This window comes from Mandrillus leucophaeus, unplaced genomic scaffold, assembly GCF_000951045.1.
Source record: "Mandrillus leucophaeus isolate KB7577 unplaced genomic scaffold, Mleu.le_1.0 Scaffold465, whole genome shotgun sequence".
NCBI lineage: Eukaryota > Metazoa > Chordata > Mammalia > Primates > Cercopithecidae > Mandrillus > Mandrillus leucophaeus.
The window spans coordinates 2,752,576-2,767,865 of record NW_012104976.1 but is presented as its reverse complement, the minus strand read 5'-3'; the positions used below and the strand labels follow the sequence as shown (position 1 = coordinate 2,767,865).

The 15,290-nt window shown below is 39.7% G+C and overlaps 1 protein-coding gene across 1 annotated transcript in view; it reads right to left on the bottom strand.

Moving 5' to 3' along the window:
• Window positions 1–907: 907 nt before the first annotated feature.
• CEP295 (centrosomal protein 295kDa) overlaps window positions 908–15,290 on the bottom strand; it is a 70,263-nt gene continuing 55,880 nt past the window's right edge. Inside the window, exons 19-30 of the mRNA XM_011995011.1 lie at window positions 9,811–9,911; window positions 9,166–9,262; window positions 7,916–8,161; window positions 6,869–6,990; window positions 5,403–5,580; window positions 3,648–4,309; window positions 2,463–2,603; window positions 1,752–1,848; window positions 1,500–1,667; window positions 1,313–1,412; window positions 1,125–1,224; window positions 908–1,043 (exon numbers count right to left, since the gene is read on the bottom strand). Of these exons, the coding sequence (XP_011850401.1) occupies window positions 1,005–1,043; window positions 1,125–1,224; window positions 1,313–1,412; window positions 1,500–1,667; window positions 1,752–1,848; window positions 2,463–2,603; window positions 3,648–4,309; window positions 5,403–5,580; window positions 6,869–6,990; window positions 7,916–8,161; window positions 9,166–9,262; window positions 9,811–9,911 (2,051 nt within the window). The 3' untranslated portion in view covers window positions 908–1,004. The remainder of the gene's footprint in view (window positions 1,044–1,124; window positions 1,225–1,312; window positions 1,413–1,499; window positions 1,668–1,751; window positions 1,849–2,462; window positions 2,604–3,647; window positions 4,310–5,402; window positions 5,581–6,868; window positions 6,991–7,915; window positions 8,162–9,165; window positions 9,263–9,810; window positions 9,912–15,290) is intronic.

Below are 15,290 nucleotides of genomic sequence, written 5' to 3'. Positions count from 1 at the left end.
ATATAAATTTGAAATTCACATTTTTCCATAGGTGAATTTTGAAGTCTTCATCAGTATACCCATATTAAAAGGAGATGACAGAAGCCAAAGTAATTATGGCAAGTAATGGTTTTTATCTTAACCATAAGTTATTTGCTCAAGGGTATAATGGTCATTACCAAGGCTTTTAGAATGCAGTTTCTCATTTGCTGTGGACATGACCATAAAAAAATTTCCCAGTAGGTTTTCTATCTGCTACTTTGCTAGCAATCAGCTTATTGGGAACAGTTGATTAACTGTAATAGAAATGCAATACAAATACAATGTGAACTACATGTGATTTTTCTTTTTTTTCTAATAACTTTCATCAGTAATCAATGAGATTTTAAAATTCTGCTAGATCTCTTGAATCATGCAAATGTGCTTTGCCTTTGTATTGTAACCCTTGTGGGATGCTAATAACCAAGCAGTTTGTAGTAGAGTTAACTCAGGCTGGTTCTAGGACTCATTCATGTTCACTCACTGTATAATCATCTCTGGAAATGTAAAATTTACTTTTATATTGTTATGTAGGGCTGACAGGACAGCTGGATCAGTTTCATTAAAAAGGTATGTATGCATTAGAAAAGACATTTGTATAGGTCATTTCAAAGAGGGCTCATGAGGCTGTGAAACCCAGAGCTCTTAACGCTGTGACCAAAGATGGAAGTTCTCTATAGGATGCCATAGCACTCCTATGTTTGGTGCTATGTTTTCCTGAGGAGATATAAAACTTAATAATCCACGATTGTTGAGATCCACATGTGAGAGTTTTAAAGGTTAATCAAAATTTCTCTTCTTCAGGGCAAACTTGAAGATCTTTTGACTCCAGCTTTTTAGGGGATCTAAAGTGACGTTGATGGACAGTGGAAGAAATCACAACATGGAATTCCTTGAATAAAAATTTATTGACTTTAAATAATTTTGTCTAATGCTACATATACATAATTTAAAAAAAAAAACCTCTTTACACTGTTTCTAGAAAGTCAGCATGTATTTCTGGCTCGAAGTTTCTCTAGTGTTTTCTGTGGAAGGAATAAAAATTTAGTTTCAGTTGTGTACTTAAGGCTTGAAAAATTAAGTCCTTCCCCCTCAGTTACACTCACCTTATGGAATTCTTTTGCCCTTGCTCTGTTTTGGGCATAAGCCTCTTGTTTTGCTTTTTCTTCCTTTTGTTGTTTCACTTCAGCTAGTTGATTGTATAACCTGTAAAGAACTTACATAGAATTAGAGACAAACATTGCAAAAAGTGAATCACTAAAAAGAAATAAAATAAAAATAAAATCAACCTTACCTTAGACCCCTTTGGTGCCTTAGAACCTGTGTGGTCTTTCTGTCTTCAGGAAAAGATGCTCTGACTTTATTCACGCCCTTTAGACGACTCACAGATGAACCTGAGGAAAGAAAAATAAAATCAAGTTGTAATCAGAAGGCTTTAAACATTTCAGGGAGTTGTTGAAGATTTTAAAAATTCAACATACTTATAGATGGTTTCTCTTTAACTGTTTTGATTTGAGAATTTTCAGAGAGACGAATTTTATTCCTTATTTCTTTCTCCCTCTGGTGGGATCTCTCCATAAATGATTTTTTTCTCTTTATAAATGCTTCTTGTAAGCTCCCTGGTATAGGTGTAAACCTTTGAGGGGTGTCTGTTGGGGGGAAAGGAAATTTATGACAGAAATAGGCAAAGGATCTGCTTTCCATTAGAAGTGTGGAGACCATTCAAGGCTTACCAGTAGATGCTGTCCTTGGTTTTTCTATGGAAAGTTCTGATACAGCTGGATAATCTGAGGCTTCTGTTTCTGATACAAGAGGCAGAAACTCACTCACCTAATGGCAAGAAAGTTGCACGTTTTATTCAACTTTTTAAATGCGCCCCCCCCGCCTTTTTTTTAAGAAGGGGTCTTGCTCTGTTGTCAGATTAGAATGCAGCGGTATGATCACAGCTCACTGAACCCTCAGTCTTAGCTGGGTCTACAGAGACCCGCCACCATGCCTCATTTTTGTATTTTTTAAGGGATTGGGCTTTGCCTTGTTGCCCAGGCTGGTTTTGAACTGGGCTCAGGCTCTACTGCCCTCACACCTCTAGGCCTCTGTTTAGATAGCTTTATTCTTACTGCCTCCCTACTACTGTAGTAAAATTACCAGTTGTTCTGAATCATTTTTCAATATCTTGGAATAAGTTTACGTAAAACTTCCAACTTGGCTCTGTAGTTCTGCCAGTCTCGGAGACAGCCATAAATTGGAGTGGGGATTGAAAGAAAATGTAGTGGTTGACAGAATAGTGAAAAAGTTTAAGACAAATTGAGAGTTGGTGGGGGTGTCAGGTTAGTTAAATCCATAGCATAATTCCCTCCAATGAGTGCCTTCTGATAAGTTGTAAGAGACAATCAACTGGTTTGCTCATAATGGGATAAAATAGAAGGAATGCTTATTAAATTTACCTGAAAGCTGTTTTTTGCTTCATTCTCACTCTTTTCTTCTAGGGTTAAATTTGCAAAATCTGTTTTAGCAATACTGATATCACTGTTGCTTACTAAAGTTAGTTCTGGTTCTTCCATTATACCATGGCCAGTTTCTGTTTCCTGTGAACCACAATTAAAAGGAAAACCACGTCAAAATAGCCTTAAAACACTTAAAACTAATAATTTTGTATATAATGCATTTTTTGCAAGTGTATATAAATGTGAAAATGGAAGAAGAAAAGCAGTAATTGGCAAAGAGCAACAGATCAGATTTCCTTAGGCTTCTGTAACTCCAGCATTCAGTTGTAGAAATACTGGAGTCAACTTTGGGGAAGAGATGAAATAGTGTGACAATGGACTGAAAGTATCTACCACAATGATTACAAACCTAAATGCTTGTAGTGTTGGGCAAAAAATACAAATGCAGGTTGGCTGGGGCTGTGCAGAACTGTATCCTGTCTAAAGGGAGCAGGGGTTGACTGGGCTGCTGCCAAATGTGGGCCACTGACAGCCAACAGATTATAAGTGTTTCAAAGGAAGTCTCTAAACACTGAACAAGAACAAAAGCAGCCAAATAAAACTAAACATGGTTTAGTTGTAATTATTTTCAATCTGTTGTGCTTATTTGTGGAAGGATAAACTGCACATACTGCTAGATGAAAACCAGTCACCAGTTGACTGGTGTTGAAAGCAAGCAGATTATAAGTTGCTTAGTATGAGGAGCAGGGTTCCAATACTTATTCCAATAATGGATTACATTGCAATGAGGCTCAACACTGAAAGTGCTGAAGCACAGGCAGAACCACCATTTTTCAGGGAAGTTGGAGAAAGGATATCTGAATTGGAAGAAAAAGAATCTTTTGTAAAATACAATCAGAAGACAGCTTTCAAATTTTTAAGTTTCTTCATTATGCTGGATATTTCCAGTGATCACAAGGAATATTAACAAGTAGTTTTGCTTGTATTTTGTTTCAGGTTTTTCCTGCCAGGCATTGTGGTGTGTCCAAGCTACTTGGGAAGTTGAGGCAGGAGGATCCCTTGATCCTAGGAGTTTGAGTTCAGCCTAGGTAACACAGTGAGATCTTCATCTCTAATATTAAAAGAAAAATATTTTTTCCCAAAAAGGAACTTAAATGTTATTTATACAACACTGATTTCACTTACCCAGACTGGTATAGAGCTCTGTAATGAAAATGATCCAGAACTTGTAAAAAGCTCTGATTGACCTAGTTGAGATAGTTTTTTGGTGATTTTTGGAATGTCTGTTTCAGCTAAATTCTCAAAACATTTTTCATTTTGAGTAGTTAAGGAATATGGTGCCTGAATTGAAGTCCCCATCTCCACTGTTCTTACACATAATCGAGAGTCAATTTCCTCTATCTGTGGATTTATGTCTAAAACCCTACAGGTTTCATTTTTATTATCTTCAGTGAGTCCTTGACTTTGTAAAATTGTAACAACCCCTCTTTTTGATAGTTCTTCAAAGCCCATCCTTTCCTTTCTGCTTTCTAGTTGGTGTTTTATTGAGCACTCAGTAGAGTTAGAACCACATGGAGTGCTATGCTGTACATTTAACTGATCAAATACATTAGCTTCATTAGATGAACTGTAGACTGAACTTAAGTTTCCTACAGAAAGCTGGAAATGAACACTTTTTTTCTTGTTTTGTAGTATTTCAGTATGTTCTTCAGAGGAGTAGTTCTGATTTTTCATGCCTTGGGAAGAATCCCTTGCTTCAATGCTAAAAATACTTGGTAGATCAGCATGTTGGCTCTCCTCCTGTGAAGAATATTCTGGCAGAAGCTGTTCAAAACATTGTTCAGATCCTGCATTAAGAAATTTAAAAACCAGTTAATCATTGTTACATGTTGTAAAACTTGGATACTGACGGTCTAATAGTTTGTCATCCAATTGCAATTGTAGGCATACAAGTTGATGTGTATAAACATGAATACAAAGATAAGCATGGTCATAGTGATTTCTCAAACTACAGCTCACACCAAGTTTTTTTTTTCTATTAATATTTAATAAGGGCAATATGGCTATAAACTGAAGATGTTTTTCCTTTGTAAGAAGTGAATATGATTTTAATAATAGAAAAGAGAATAAAGCATCCATGTGTCTTTATGTGTATATATAATTTGTACATCCTTGTGTATCTCAATCATGTATGTATGTATATATAATTGTACAAAAAGCTCAAGAAGAATACTTGTTTTCTATGTTGTCAGGCTGGTCTTGAACCCCTGGGCTCCAGGGATCCTCCTGCCTCAGCCTCCCAAAGTGCTAGGATTACAGGCGTGAGCCACTATACTTGGCCTAAGAATACTTAAAACGGCTGGGTGTGGTGGCTCACGCCTGTAATCCCAGCACTTTGGGAGGCCAAGATGGTGGATCATCTGAGGTCAGGAGTTTAAGACCAGCCTGACCAACATAGTGAAACCCTGTCTCTACTAAAAATAGAAAATCAGCTGGGTGTGGTGGCACATGCCTGTAATCCCAGCTACTTAGGAGGCTGAGGCAGGAGAATCGCTTGAACCCTGGAGGCAGAGGTTGCGGTGAGCCGAGATCGTGCCATTGCACTCCAGTCTGGGTAACAAGAGTGAAACTCAGTCTCAAAAACAAAACAAAAAAACCAAAAAAAAAAAAAAAAATCGTAAACTGTTAACTATCATATAATTATTGAGGTAAGGAAATTGAGGAACAAGAGGCAACACTTTTCCTTTTATTTGATAATGTTCAGTATTGTTTAAAAAAAATGCATGTATTACTTCTGTAATTTAAATATTTTTTTTAACACCCAGGATAGGGGTGAGAACAGGGGTGAAGACAAACCAAGAGGTGCTAGGCTTAATTTCTAAGGAAATGGATGTAAAAAATCATGAAAAAATTAACTTTTTCTGACTTAGTCGTACATACCCCCAATATTTTCTGTAGCAAAACTGTGTGCTCCAACATGAGCCAAGTTAGTGTCAGGTTGCTGATTCGGGCTTGTGTTAAGAGAAGAATCCATGCTGCTCCTCCTCAGCGCTGTGAAATAAACTGTACTTTTGGATGATCCAGTAGCACAGTGGCTTTCAGATGAAGAATCTGATCTCTGGCAGGAAACAAAAGGGAAAGGCTGAAATACTGATTAGGTATTACCAATTGAATCAATAATCACTGTGTTCCTTTGGTATTACTCTTCCTTAATTACTACTTTACTATGACAGTAATGATTTGCTTTTTCAAATCCGGTTCTTTTCAATCAATATGAAAGAGACTTTAAAATGTCAGGCTATCAGGAACTGGAAGCAGAAAGACTCAGGTTTAAATCTCAGCTCCTTTGACTGTGTAGGAAGATACTTTAAATTTTGCAAAATTGTATTTACCTTACTGTTTAAATATGTTCCACAATTAAAAGTTGTTATCAAGCCTTTTATGGCATCATACTCCCTAGGTGGAGATAGGTGGATAGGACAAACAAAATTCTAATGCAGCTGTTTTTTTTTTTTTTGGAGACGGGGTCTCACTATGTTGTCCGGGCTGGAGTGCAGTGGCATGATCTCAGCTCACTGCAACCTCTGTCTCCCAGGTTCAAGTGGTTCTCAGTCTCCCAAGTAGCTGGGACTACAGGCATGCCACCACACCCAACTGATTTTTGTCTTTTTTTTAGCAGAGACGGGGTTTCACCATGTTGGCCGGGCTGATCTCAAACTCCTGTCCTCAAGCAATGCACCCGCCTCAGACTCCCAAAGTGCTGAGATTATAGGTGTGAGCCAACCACACCTGGCCCAATGCAGCTGTTTTCAAACTTGGTTCCACATTAGAATCACTTGGGGAGCTTAAAAAATAATAATAATAATTAATACTATCCGAGCACTCCCAGAGACTCTGCTTTAATTGGTCTAGGGTGTAGTCTGGGCAAGAGGATCTATTTATTTATTTATTTATTTATTTATTTTTTATTTAAGTTTTCCATGTGATTCTTTTTTTCTGTTTGTTTCTTTTTTTAAAGACAGGGTCTGGGTCTGTCACCCAGACTGGAGTATAGCGGCACAATCTCAGCTCACTGCAGCCTCTGTCTCCTGGGCTCAAGCGGTTCTCCCACCTCAGCCTCCTGAGTAACTGGGACTCCAGGTGCCCACCACCAGGACTGGCTAATTTTTGTATGTTTAGTAGAGACAAGGTTTTGCCATGTTGGCCAGGCTGGTCTCAAACTCTGGGCCTCAAGTGATCTGCCCGCCTTGGGCTCTTAAAGTGCTGGGATTACAGGCATGAGCCACTGTGCCCGGCTTTCCATGTGATTCTAGGTTAAGGTTTAGAAGAACTCTTGTTCCAGTAGGAGAAATGCCTTAAAACTATTTTTAGATATTCACTGCAATGGGACATCTGCTTTAATATACCTGGTAAAAGTCTCTGTTGTCTGGAGAAATCCCAGAGGATGATGATGATAAGTCAAAATCTGGATGTGGTTCTAAGGGTTTAAACAGCTGATGATGCAAATTAGGAAAAATGTGTTCCAATTCTGGAAAGTCAAGGTCAACTGTTGGAATTTTTGAGGGAAAAAAACCATAAATTTATTTTTAAGGTAAACACTAGAAAAGGAATATTAAGAACATATTCATAAAAGCTTATTTTCAGGTAACTCCAGTGTAACAAAAACTTCAGTTTTCCCCCCATAATCAGCAGATGCTTTAAAGTTAAGTCCTATCATGATTATTTCAAAGGTCCAAAAATATGGATCCTCTCAAGTGACCAAAACTTTTTAAGTTTTATTTTTAGAGAAATTTAATTTTACATTTTTTTTTTTTTTTTAAATAGAGATGGGGTCTCAGTGTTGCCCAGGCTGGTCTTGAAATCCGGGGCTCAAGCAATCCTCCTGCTTCAGCCTCCCAAAGTGCTAGGATTACAAGTATGAACAAACTTTTGACAAATACAAACTTCTATTTCTATAGCCTTATGAGGCCAATTAGGATCAACAGGACATATGTAACCATTGCTTCAGTATAAGCTTAAAAAAGGAAAAAGGCTGACTGTATTCAGTGTTACTATGGGCCAGACATTGTGCTTTATGTGCACTATCTCATTTAATCTCTAACATTCCTCAAAGATGAAAAAGTAACTTGCCCTTGGTTTTACAGCTAGGAAATGGTCAGGCTATGACTCAAATCCACAACTGTCTGATTTCTGAGCTCCTGCTCTTATTTATTAGTAATACTGTCTCAGCTGTAATAGTTAACTCTGCAATGGTAAAGGAAGATTTGCTAATTAATCTCCTGTACACGTGCCTCAGTGAGTCTAACTGGTTCCAGATCCCTTTTCTCACTAAATGCCCTCAATATTTTCTGTGGTATAACGGTGTTGTAGCAGGCCATAAGAACTTGAAGCTCAAACAATCACTGCATAAAATTAAAAATGACGAAAGGTGAAAACTTGAAAAATAATTTTACCCCGTAAATCTGTTTTTTCAGGTATCAAATTTGCTTCATTAATGTACTTGTCTATCATTTGCCGAAAGTGTGTGTGACCACATGTAGTTTCATCCACTGCAGGCAACAGAGATTTATGAACGTCTGAAGAGTTCCGCCACTGATAAATATCTTGTGTTGAAGGAACTATGGAACTTATGTTTGTTTCCTGTTCTTTACTGGCAGTAGATTCTTGCTTGCTATCATCCATGTGCTCTGAAAATGACTCTGAAAATTGAGTTTAATGAAAATATGTAAATAGGTCAGGCGTGGTGGCTCACACCTGTAATACCAGCACTTTGGGAGGCCGAGGCGGGTGGATCATGAGGTCAAGAGATGGAGACCATCTCGCCAACATGGTGAAACCCCGTCTCTACTAAAAATACAAAAATCAGCTGGGCGTGGTGGTGCACACCTGTAGTCCCAGCTACTCTGGAGGCTGAGGCAGGAGAGCCGAGATCACGCCATTGCACTCCAGCCTGGCAACAGAGCAAGACTCCATTTCAAAAAAAAAAAAAAAATGTAATTGACAGCGACACTATATTCCTTTTAATGTAATATTCCTTATACACATACTGTACTGGGTACTTCCTTACAGACATATTTTAGTGGAGAGGCATGGTGATACATGTTGTTAAGAGATCAGTACAACCATGAAATTTGCTCAGATAGGTTTCTACTGAATGGAAAAATATATTAGCAACTGCTTCTCAAAAGTGTTGTTGGGGATCCACAGAGCATCCCTGTTACTTCCAGTAATGTTTAGAATACCATACGCTCCAATCTTTTGCTGGGTGTGAATATTTTATTTTATTTTTTGAGACAGGGTTTCACTATGTTGCTCAGGCTGGAGTGCAGTGGCACGATTGTGGCTCATTGCAGCCTTGACCTCCCAGGCTCAAGCGATCTCCTTACCTCAGCCTCCTGAGTAGCTGGGACTACAGGCACATACCACCACACCTGGCTAACTTTTGTATTTTTTGTAGAGATGGGGTTCTACCATGTTACCCAGGATGGTCTCAAACTTCTGGGCTCAAGTGATCCTCCCACCTCAAGGTGCTGGGGGGATTATAGGCATGAGCCACCACGCCCACCTATACTTTACTTTTGAGATTTAGAGGAACAGTTCCCCAAGGTGTATCACGAAAAACCAATGCTTCCTTCCATCACTGTACTGCAACTCAACTGGTGCTGGTCTTTCAACTTATTTATAAACATTTTGACCTTATTACCTGGATCTGTAAGGCTCAAATCTGTGTTTTCATAACTTAAAAGGCTTCCAGTGGAAACAGTTACTGAAGATAATGGCTCATGAGAAAGTGTTTTAGCCTAGAAATTAAGGGGAATATCAGATCACAATGTAGCAAGTAGTATGCAGGAAAACTCCAAATCACCAACCCCAGCAGTTGTCATTTCTGAGCTCAGGTCAAGTGTAGAAACCTTCATAGTTACAAAGATCAGTAGTAAAACCTTTTCATCATTGCCCAGAAATGATTAGGCTTTCACAGACATACATACGCACCCCCCCACCCTCAATCTCATTCATTCCTACAGCTGTTATCTTTATAAACACATGTGCATGCACACACACACACATACACACACCCACACACACACACACCCCCAACATATGCCCTTATTGTTTTACATTGTTTTATAGTTTTGCTTCTCAGAACTGTAGAGATCATGCATCAGGTAGACTGGAAAGCCTTCTGATGCTCAGATTTGGCTAGTTTCATCATTGATCCACTTCAGTAAAAGCAGATCTCAGATAATACGGACTTTAATGTTATAATATAGCTTCTGTAAACTAAACAGAAGACAATATCAAAGCCAAACAGCTCTAAAAATCGAGTGAACATTAAGACATTACTAACCTTATCATCTGGCTTCACAGTTGGACCCAAATATGTATGTTCTTCCTCCACAGCATAACTTAACACTGCATGATTTTCAACAACAGATTCCTTCACCTTAACTGAAAAACGGATTTTGGAGTTCAACATGGGAGAAAAATATAGTTGGGATAGGACAAATCAAATTCTTAGCACCATAGGACACTATTCCCTGCTTTTCTACAATCTACTGTCTCATTTTGCTTCTTAAAGTTGTATTTTCCTAGATGAAAGAAAAAATTCACCTTATTTGTTAAAAACATTTCACTAGTCAGTTTTTCCTGGAAAACTGTGGCTATTGTTATTTTATGAATAAAATGCTTTAAGAAATTTGAATATTAGGTCTACAAGCTAGAAAAGAACCAGTGTGATGAGAAATGCTTTTGCCACTATTTTAAGTGGAAAAGCAAGAATATTAAATCATAAACACAGTATCGTCCTAAAGATGAGAAAACATGCATATAAAAGAGACAATAAAGAAAACACCAGTGCCAGGCACAGTGGCTTACACCTGTAATCCCAGCACTTTGGGAGGCTGAAGTGGGCGGATCACTTGAGCTCAAGAGTTCGAGACCAGCCTAGGCAACATGGTGAAACCTCATCTCTACAAAAATTACAAAAGTTAGCCCGGCGTGATGGCAGGCACCTGTAGTCCCAGCTACTCAGGAGACTGAGGTGGAAGGGCGGCTTGCTTGAGCCTGGGAGGCAGAGGTTGTAATGAACCAAGAATGTGCCATTGCACTCCAGCCTCTGCAACAGAGCCAAACTCTGTCTCAAAAAAACACACCAAACTGTAGCCAGTGGTTGTTTATCAATGGTAGCACAAGGAGTAATTTTTACTTGTACTGTACCTTTTAGTGCCTTCTATTATTTCATTATTTTAGAGACAGAATCTTGTTGTTTCCCAGGCTGGTCTTAAACTCCTAGCCTGAAGTGATCCTCCTGCCTTAGCCTCCTGTGTAGCTGGGATTATAGGCATGAGCCACTACGCCCAGCCTTTTTTTTTACAGCTTTCTAAATTCAAAATGAACGTATGTTATTTTTATGATGAATTATTCCTAATTATATTTGATATATTAAAACATTAAAATTATACTTTCTGTCTCATATTAACAACTCATGTATTATGAGCTTATTTTCCTTCTTATTCCAAGTGACCAACTGACACTTGTGCGAAAGCTCACCAAGACATATTGTAGTCTGTGGCTCTGAAAAATACAATTAAAACTGCTTCACTGAATATAAACAAAATTCTGCTTCATAATCTCAATATTAGAAGGTATGCACATTAGCGGCATATTTCTTAAATGTTTAAGAATTATTAATCATTCATTTTATTTTTTTAAAGACTAATCAAGTGCAGTAGTGAGAAGAGGGAAAAGAATATAACAAAGAGTTCGATCTGTGACTGTAAATAATCAATTGAGATAACTCATTACATTTGGACCAGGAGAATTAGTTTTCAAATGTAGACCTAGTAAACAAACAGATAGGCACGGTGGCTCACCCCTGTAGTCCCAGCAACTCAGGAGGTTGAGGTTGGAGGATTGCTTAAGGTCAGTAGTTTCAGACCAGTCTGTACAACCTAGGAAGACCTCATCTCTACAAAAAAATAAAAAATTAGCTGGGCATGGTGGCATGCTCCTGTAATCCTAGCTATCTCGGAGGCTGAGGCAGGTGGATGGTTTGAGCCCAGGATTTTGGATTTTGAATGAGCTATGACACCACTGCACTCCAGCCTGGGCAACAGTGTGAACAACTGTGCCTTGAAACAAAACAAAACAAAAAAAACAGGAAAAAATAATAAAATAATAAAATAAAAATTAAAAAAACCTCACACACACGTACACATCTATCTGTGAGTACAGATATTTATTCATAAAATAATATATATTATGGTTAATGAAGCAGAAACAAAGCTAATAGCAAATCTTTGTCTTTTTTTTTTTTTGAGACAGAGTCTCACTCTGTCACCCAGGCTAGAGTGCAGAGGCACAATCTTGGCTCACTGCAACCTCTGCCTCCCAGGTTCAAGAGATTCTTCTGCCTCAGCCTCCCGAGTAGCTGCGACTAGGTGCGCACCAGCACGCCTGGCTAATTATTGTATTTTTAGTAGAGATGGGGTTTCACCATATTGGCCAGGCTGGTCTTGAACTCATTCCTTGTGATCTGCCCACCTCGGCCTCCCAAAGTGCTGGGATTACAGGTGTGAGCCACCGCGCCTGGCTGATATTTGTCTTTAAATACAATATATTTTTTGGATGACAGGGTCTTGCTCTGTCGCCCAGGTTGGCTGGTGAAATTTTATAGTGAGATTTTATTTTTTCTTCTATTCGTAAGCAGCTCATTTTAAAAGCTAACTGGGAAATGAGAAGCTAATCTGGGTTGTTCAATTCAATAATAATAATTACAATTATTTACTGTTATCTGTAGTATATCTAGAAGACTCCCTCAGTGGAGGGATGAATGAATAAGACAGCATTTGTGTAGTAGTAAGAAGTGAAAAATAAAAGTGAGAGAAAGGAGCAAGATCAGAGTCACTGAAGATGTTCAAAGATTCAGTGGGTAGGTCCCTGAAAGCTGAAGAGAAATAACTGTCATATTTGGGATGTGGTTCACTGATAACAGTTCCTAAAAAGGGAAAGTGACATAATGAAAGTAACACCTTACTGTTCTCTTTTCATGCCATGCAGGAAAGCACCATTTCCTGTTTTCCTACAAAGGCAGACAGTACAAAGCTTGCAGTTAGTGGCTCCATCTTAAAAAATCTATTAAATCAAGGTGTGGGGTGGAAACAATGGAACAGTAGTAACAAGACAGACCTTTCTAAAATGGAAACAATCTGGGCCAGGCGTGGTGGCTCACGCCTATGATCCCAACACTTTGGGACGCCAAGGTGAGAGGACTGCTCAAGCCTAGGAGGAGTTCAAGACCAGTCTGGACAGCACAGTGAGACCCTGTCTCTACAAAAAATTAAAAAATTAGCCGTTGGGGTGGTGCATGCCTGTAGTCCTAGCTACTCGGGAGGCTGAGGTGGGAGGATCAATTTAGCCTGGGAGGTCAAGGCAGCAATGAGCTGTGGTTGTGCCACTGCACTCTAGCCTAGGTGACAGAGCAAGACCCTGTCTCAAAATAGAATAAAATAAGATTGAAACAATCTGAATCTGGGAATGATTCTGAGAAAGAGAAAAGGTGTCCCTGGTATCCAGGAGCTGACCAGACACTATCAGGCAGGCCCTGGTGTTCTGTTAAACATCAACAATTCCATGGAATGCCAATCTCAGAAACGGCCACTCTGTGACCATGATAAAGAAAAAAAAAATGAGACCCTTTGTAACCACATCTGAACATAGACAAAACCATGAATACTGTCTAAACCACAAGAATGGCCAAGCATTCCCTCATCCTGGCTAATAGGAGTGACTGCTGCTGTTTTACCAGTTACAACTTTAGCTTCACTTCCATTCATACCACCTCCTAGATAAGAACTTTTCAGGTACCGAAACAGAATTACTCTTGCTTCCTGACAACATCCAATATTAATAATCAAAAAGCCCTGTTTCCTCGAATCCTTCTCCCAATCCCTTAAAACAAGCGCAAATCCTGTAAGTCCTTTCTAAATATCCATTTACTGAGATGCCTTGTGGTTGCCCAGGGTATGCATTCCCCCTCACTGCAACAGGTCAGACACTCAGCTTTGTTCAACTATAGTTGTGTTCCTCGTAGTCTTTAGCTAGAGGATATCAACGAGTAGAATAAAAAGAAAATGCAAATATCCATTGTGTAAATAAAAAAGAGTAATGCCGGGGTGGGGTGGGGGTAGAGCAAGAGAGATGAATAGAAGCTTCCACCAACTGTCCTCATCACAGGAACTTCAAAGTTGGCAACTGAGGTGGGAAATTAAAGAAAAATAAAATTAAAGAGAAATAAGCTTTCCTGTATTAGGCTGACTTGTCCCAGAGGCAGCAACAGGCACAGCCCAGACCCAGGAAAAGTCTTAATATTATTATCTAATGTGCTCTGGAGACTCTCCCTCCCAGCACTCCCTCAACATAAGGAGAAGAAAAACAAGTTTTCCTTTGTTTTATAGTATGAGTTTATAGATTCTTGTTCTCTGTAACTAATAACTTCGAGTATTCTGTTTTTTTTTTTGAGACGGAGTCCTGCTCTGTCACCCAGGCCGGAGTGCAGTGGCGCGATCTCAGCTCACTGCAAGCTCTGCCTCCTGGGTTCACACCATTCTCCTGCCTCAGCCTCCCGAGTAGCTGGGACTACAGGTGCCTGCCACCACGCCCGGCTAATTTTTTTGTATTTTTAGTAGAGACGGAGTTTCACCGTGTTAGCTAGATGGTCTCGATCTCCTGACCTTGCAATCTGCTGGCCTCAGACTCCCAAAGTGCTGGAATTACAGGCGTGAGTCACCGTGCCCGGCCAAGTATTCTGTTTTATCTAAGAATTACAACGAAGGTCATGAGAAGCCTAAGCAGGCCTGAACTACAGCTGTCTGGGCACCATAGTGAAGGTTATGAGATAAACCAGTGCAAGGCTCTTCAGAGCAAAACTAGATAATGGACATCCGGGCTGCATAGCAACAGTTTATGAACCTGTTACAATTTGATTAACTGTCTTTGTCCTGCCTCTGTATCCCTGCTTTCACGCTGCTGTAAGCTTGCTTCGAGCTAGCCCACCCTCTTTTGTGAAGTGTGTATAAAAGCCAAGTATTGTCTTTGTTCTGCGCCCAGTCTTTGGACATTGAGTCTGCTGGGTCTGAGTGCACTCAATAATAAAGACATCCTCCTGTATACACCCCAAGTACTGTATACATCCTTCTGTATACACTCTCTCTTGTCCTCCTGTATACACCCCAAGTACTGTATACATCCTCCTGTATACACTCTCTCTGGTCCTCCTGATTCCGCAACAGCAACTATATAAAAAAGTACCTTCATATGAACCAAAAATCAGGTGAGCAATCACAGTACTTGGTTTTCACTTCATATCACTGACAGAGGCACTGAAGAGGACAGCAAAGACAGTCTTGAAATGCCAACACCACCCTTCCCTCATCTCCAGACAGTGGCCACATGGTGCAGAAAGAGAATCTGCATGCTTGGGGGAAGGAGAGCCCAGCCATTCTGGGACTTTGCATTGGAACTCAGTGTGGCCAGCACCAGGCAGAACTCAGCAAATGCCCATGGAGGGAGCATTTAGACCAGCCCTAGCCAGAGGGGAAGTACCCACTCTAGCAGTTGGAAGTTGAGTTTTGGCAAGTCTTGTCACTGCGGGCTAAATTTAGTGCCCTGGAGTCCTAAATAAACTTGAAAGGCTGTTTAGGCCACAAAGACTGCAACTCCTAGGCAAGTCCTAGTGCTGTGCTGGGCTCAGAGCCTGTAGACTTGGAGGGGTCACACGACCTAGTGAAAACCAGCTAGGGTGGCGAAGGGAGTGCTTGTGCCACCCCT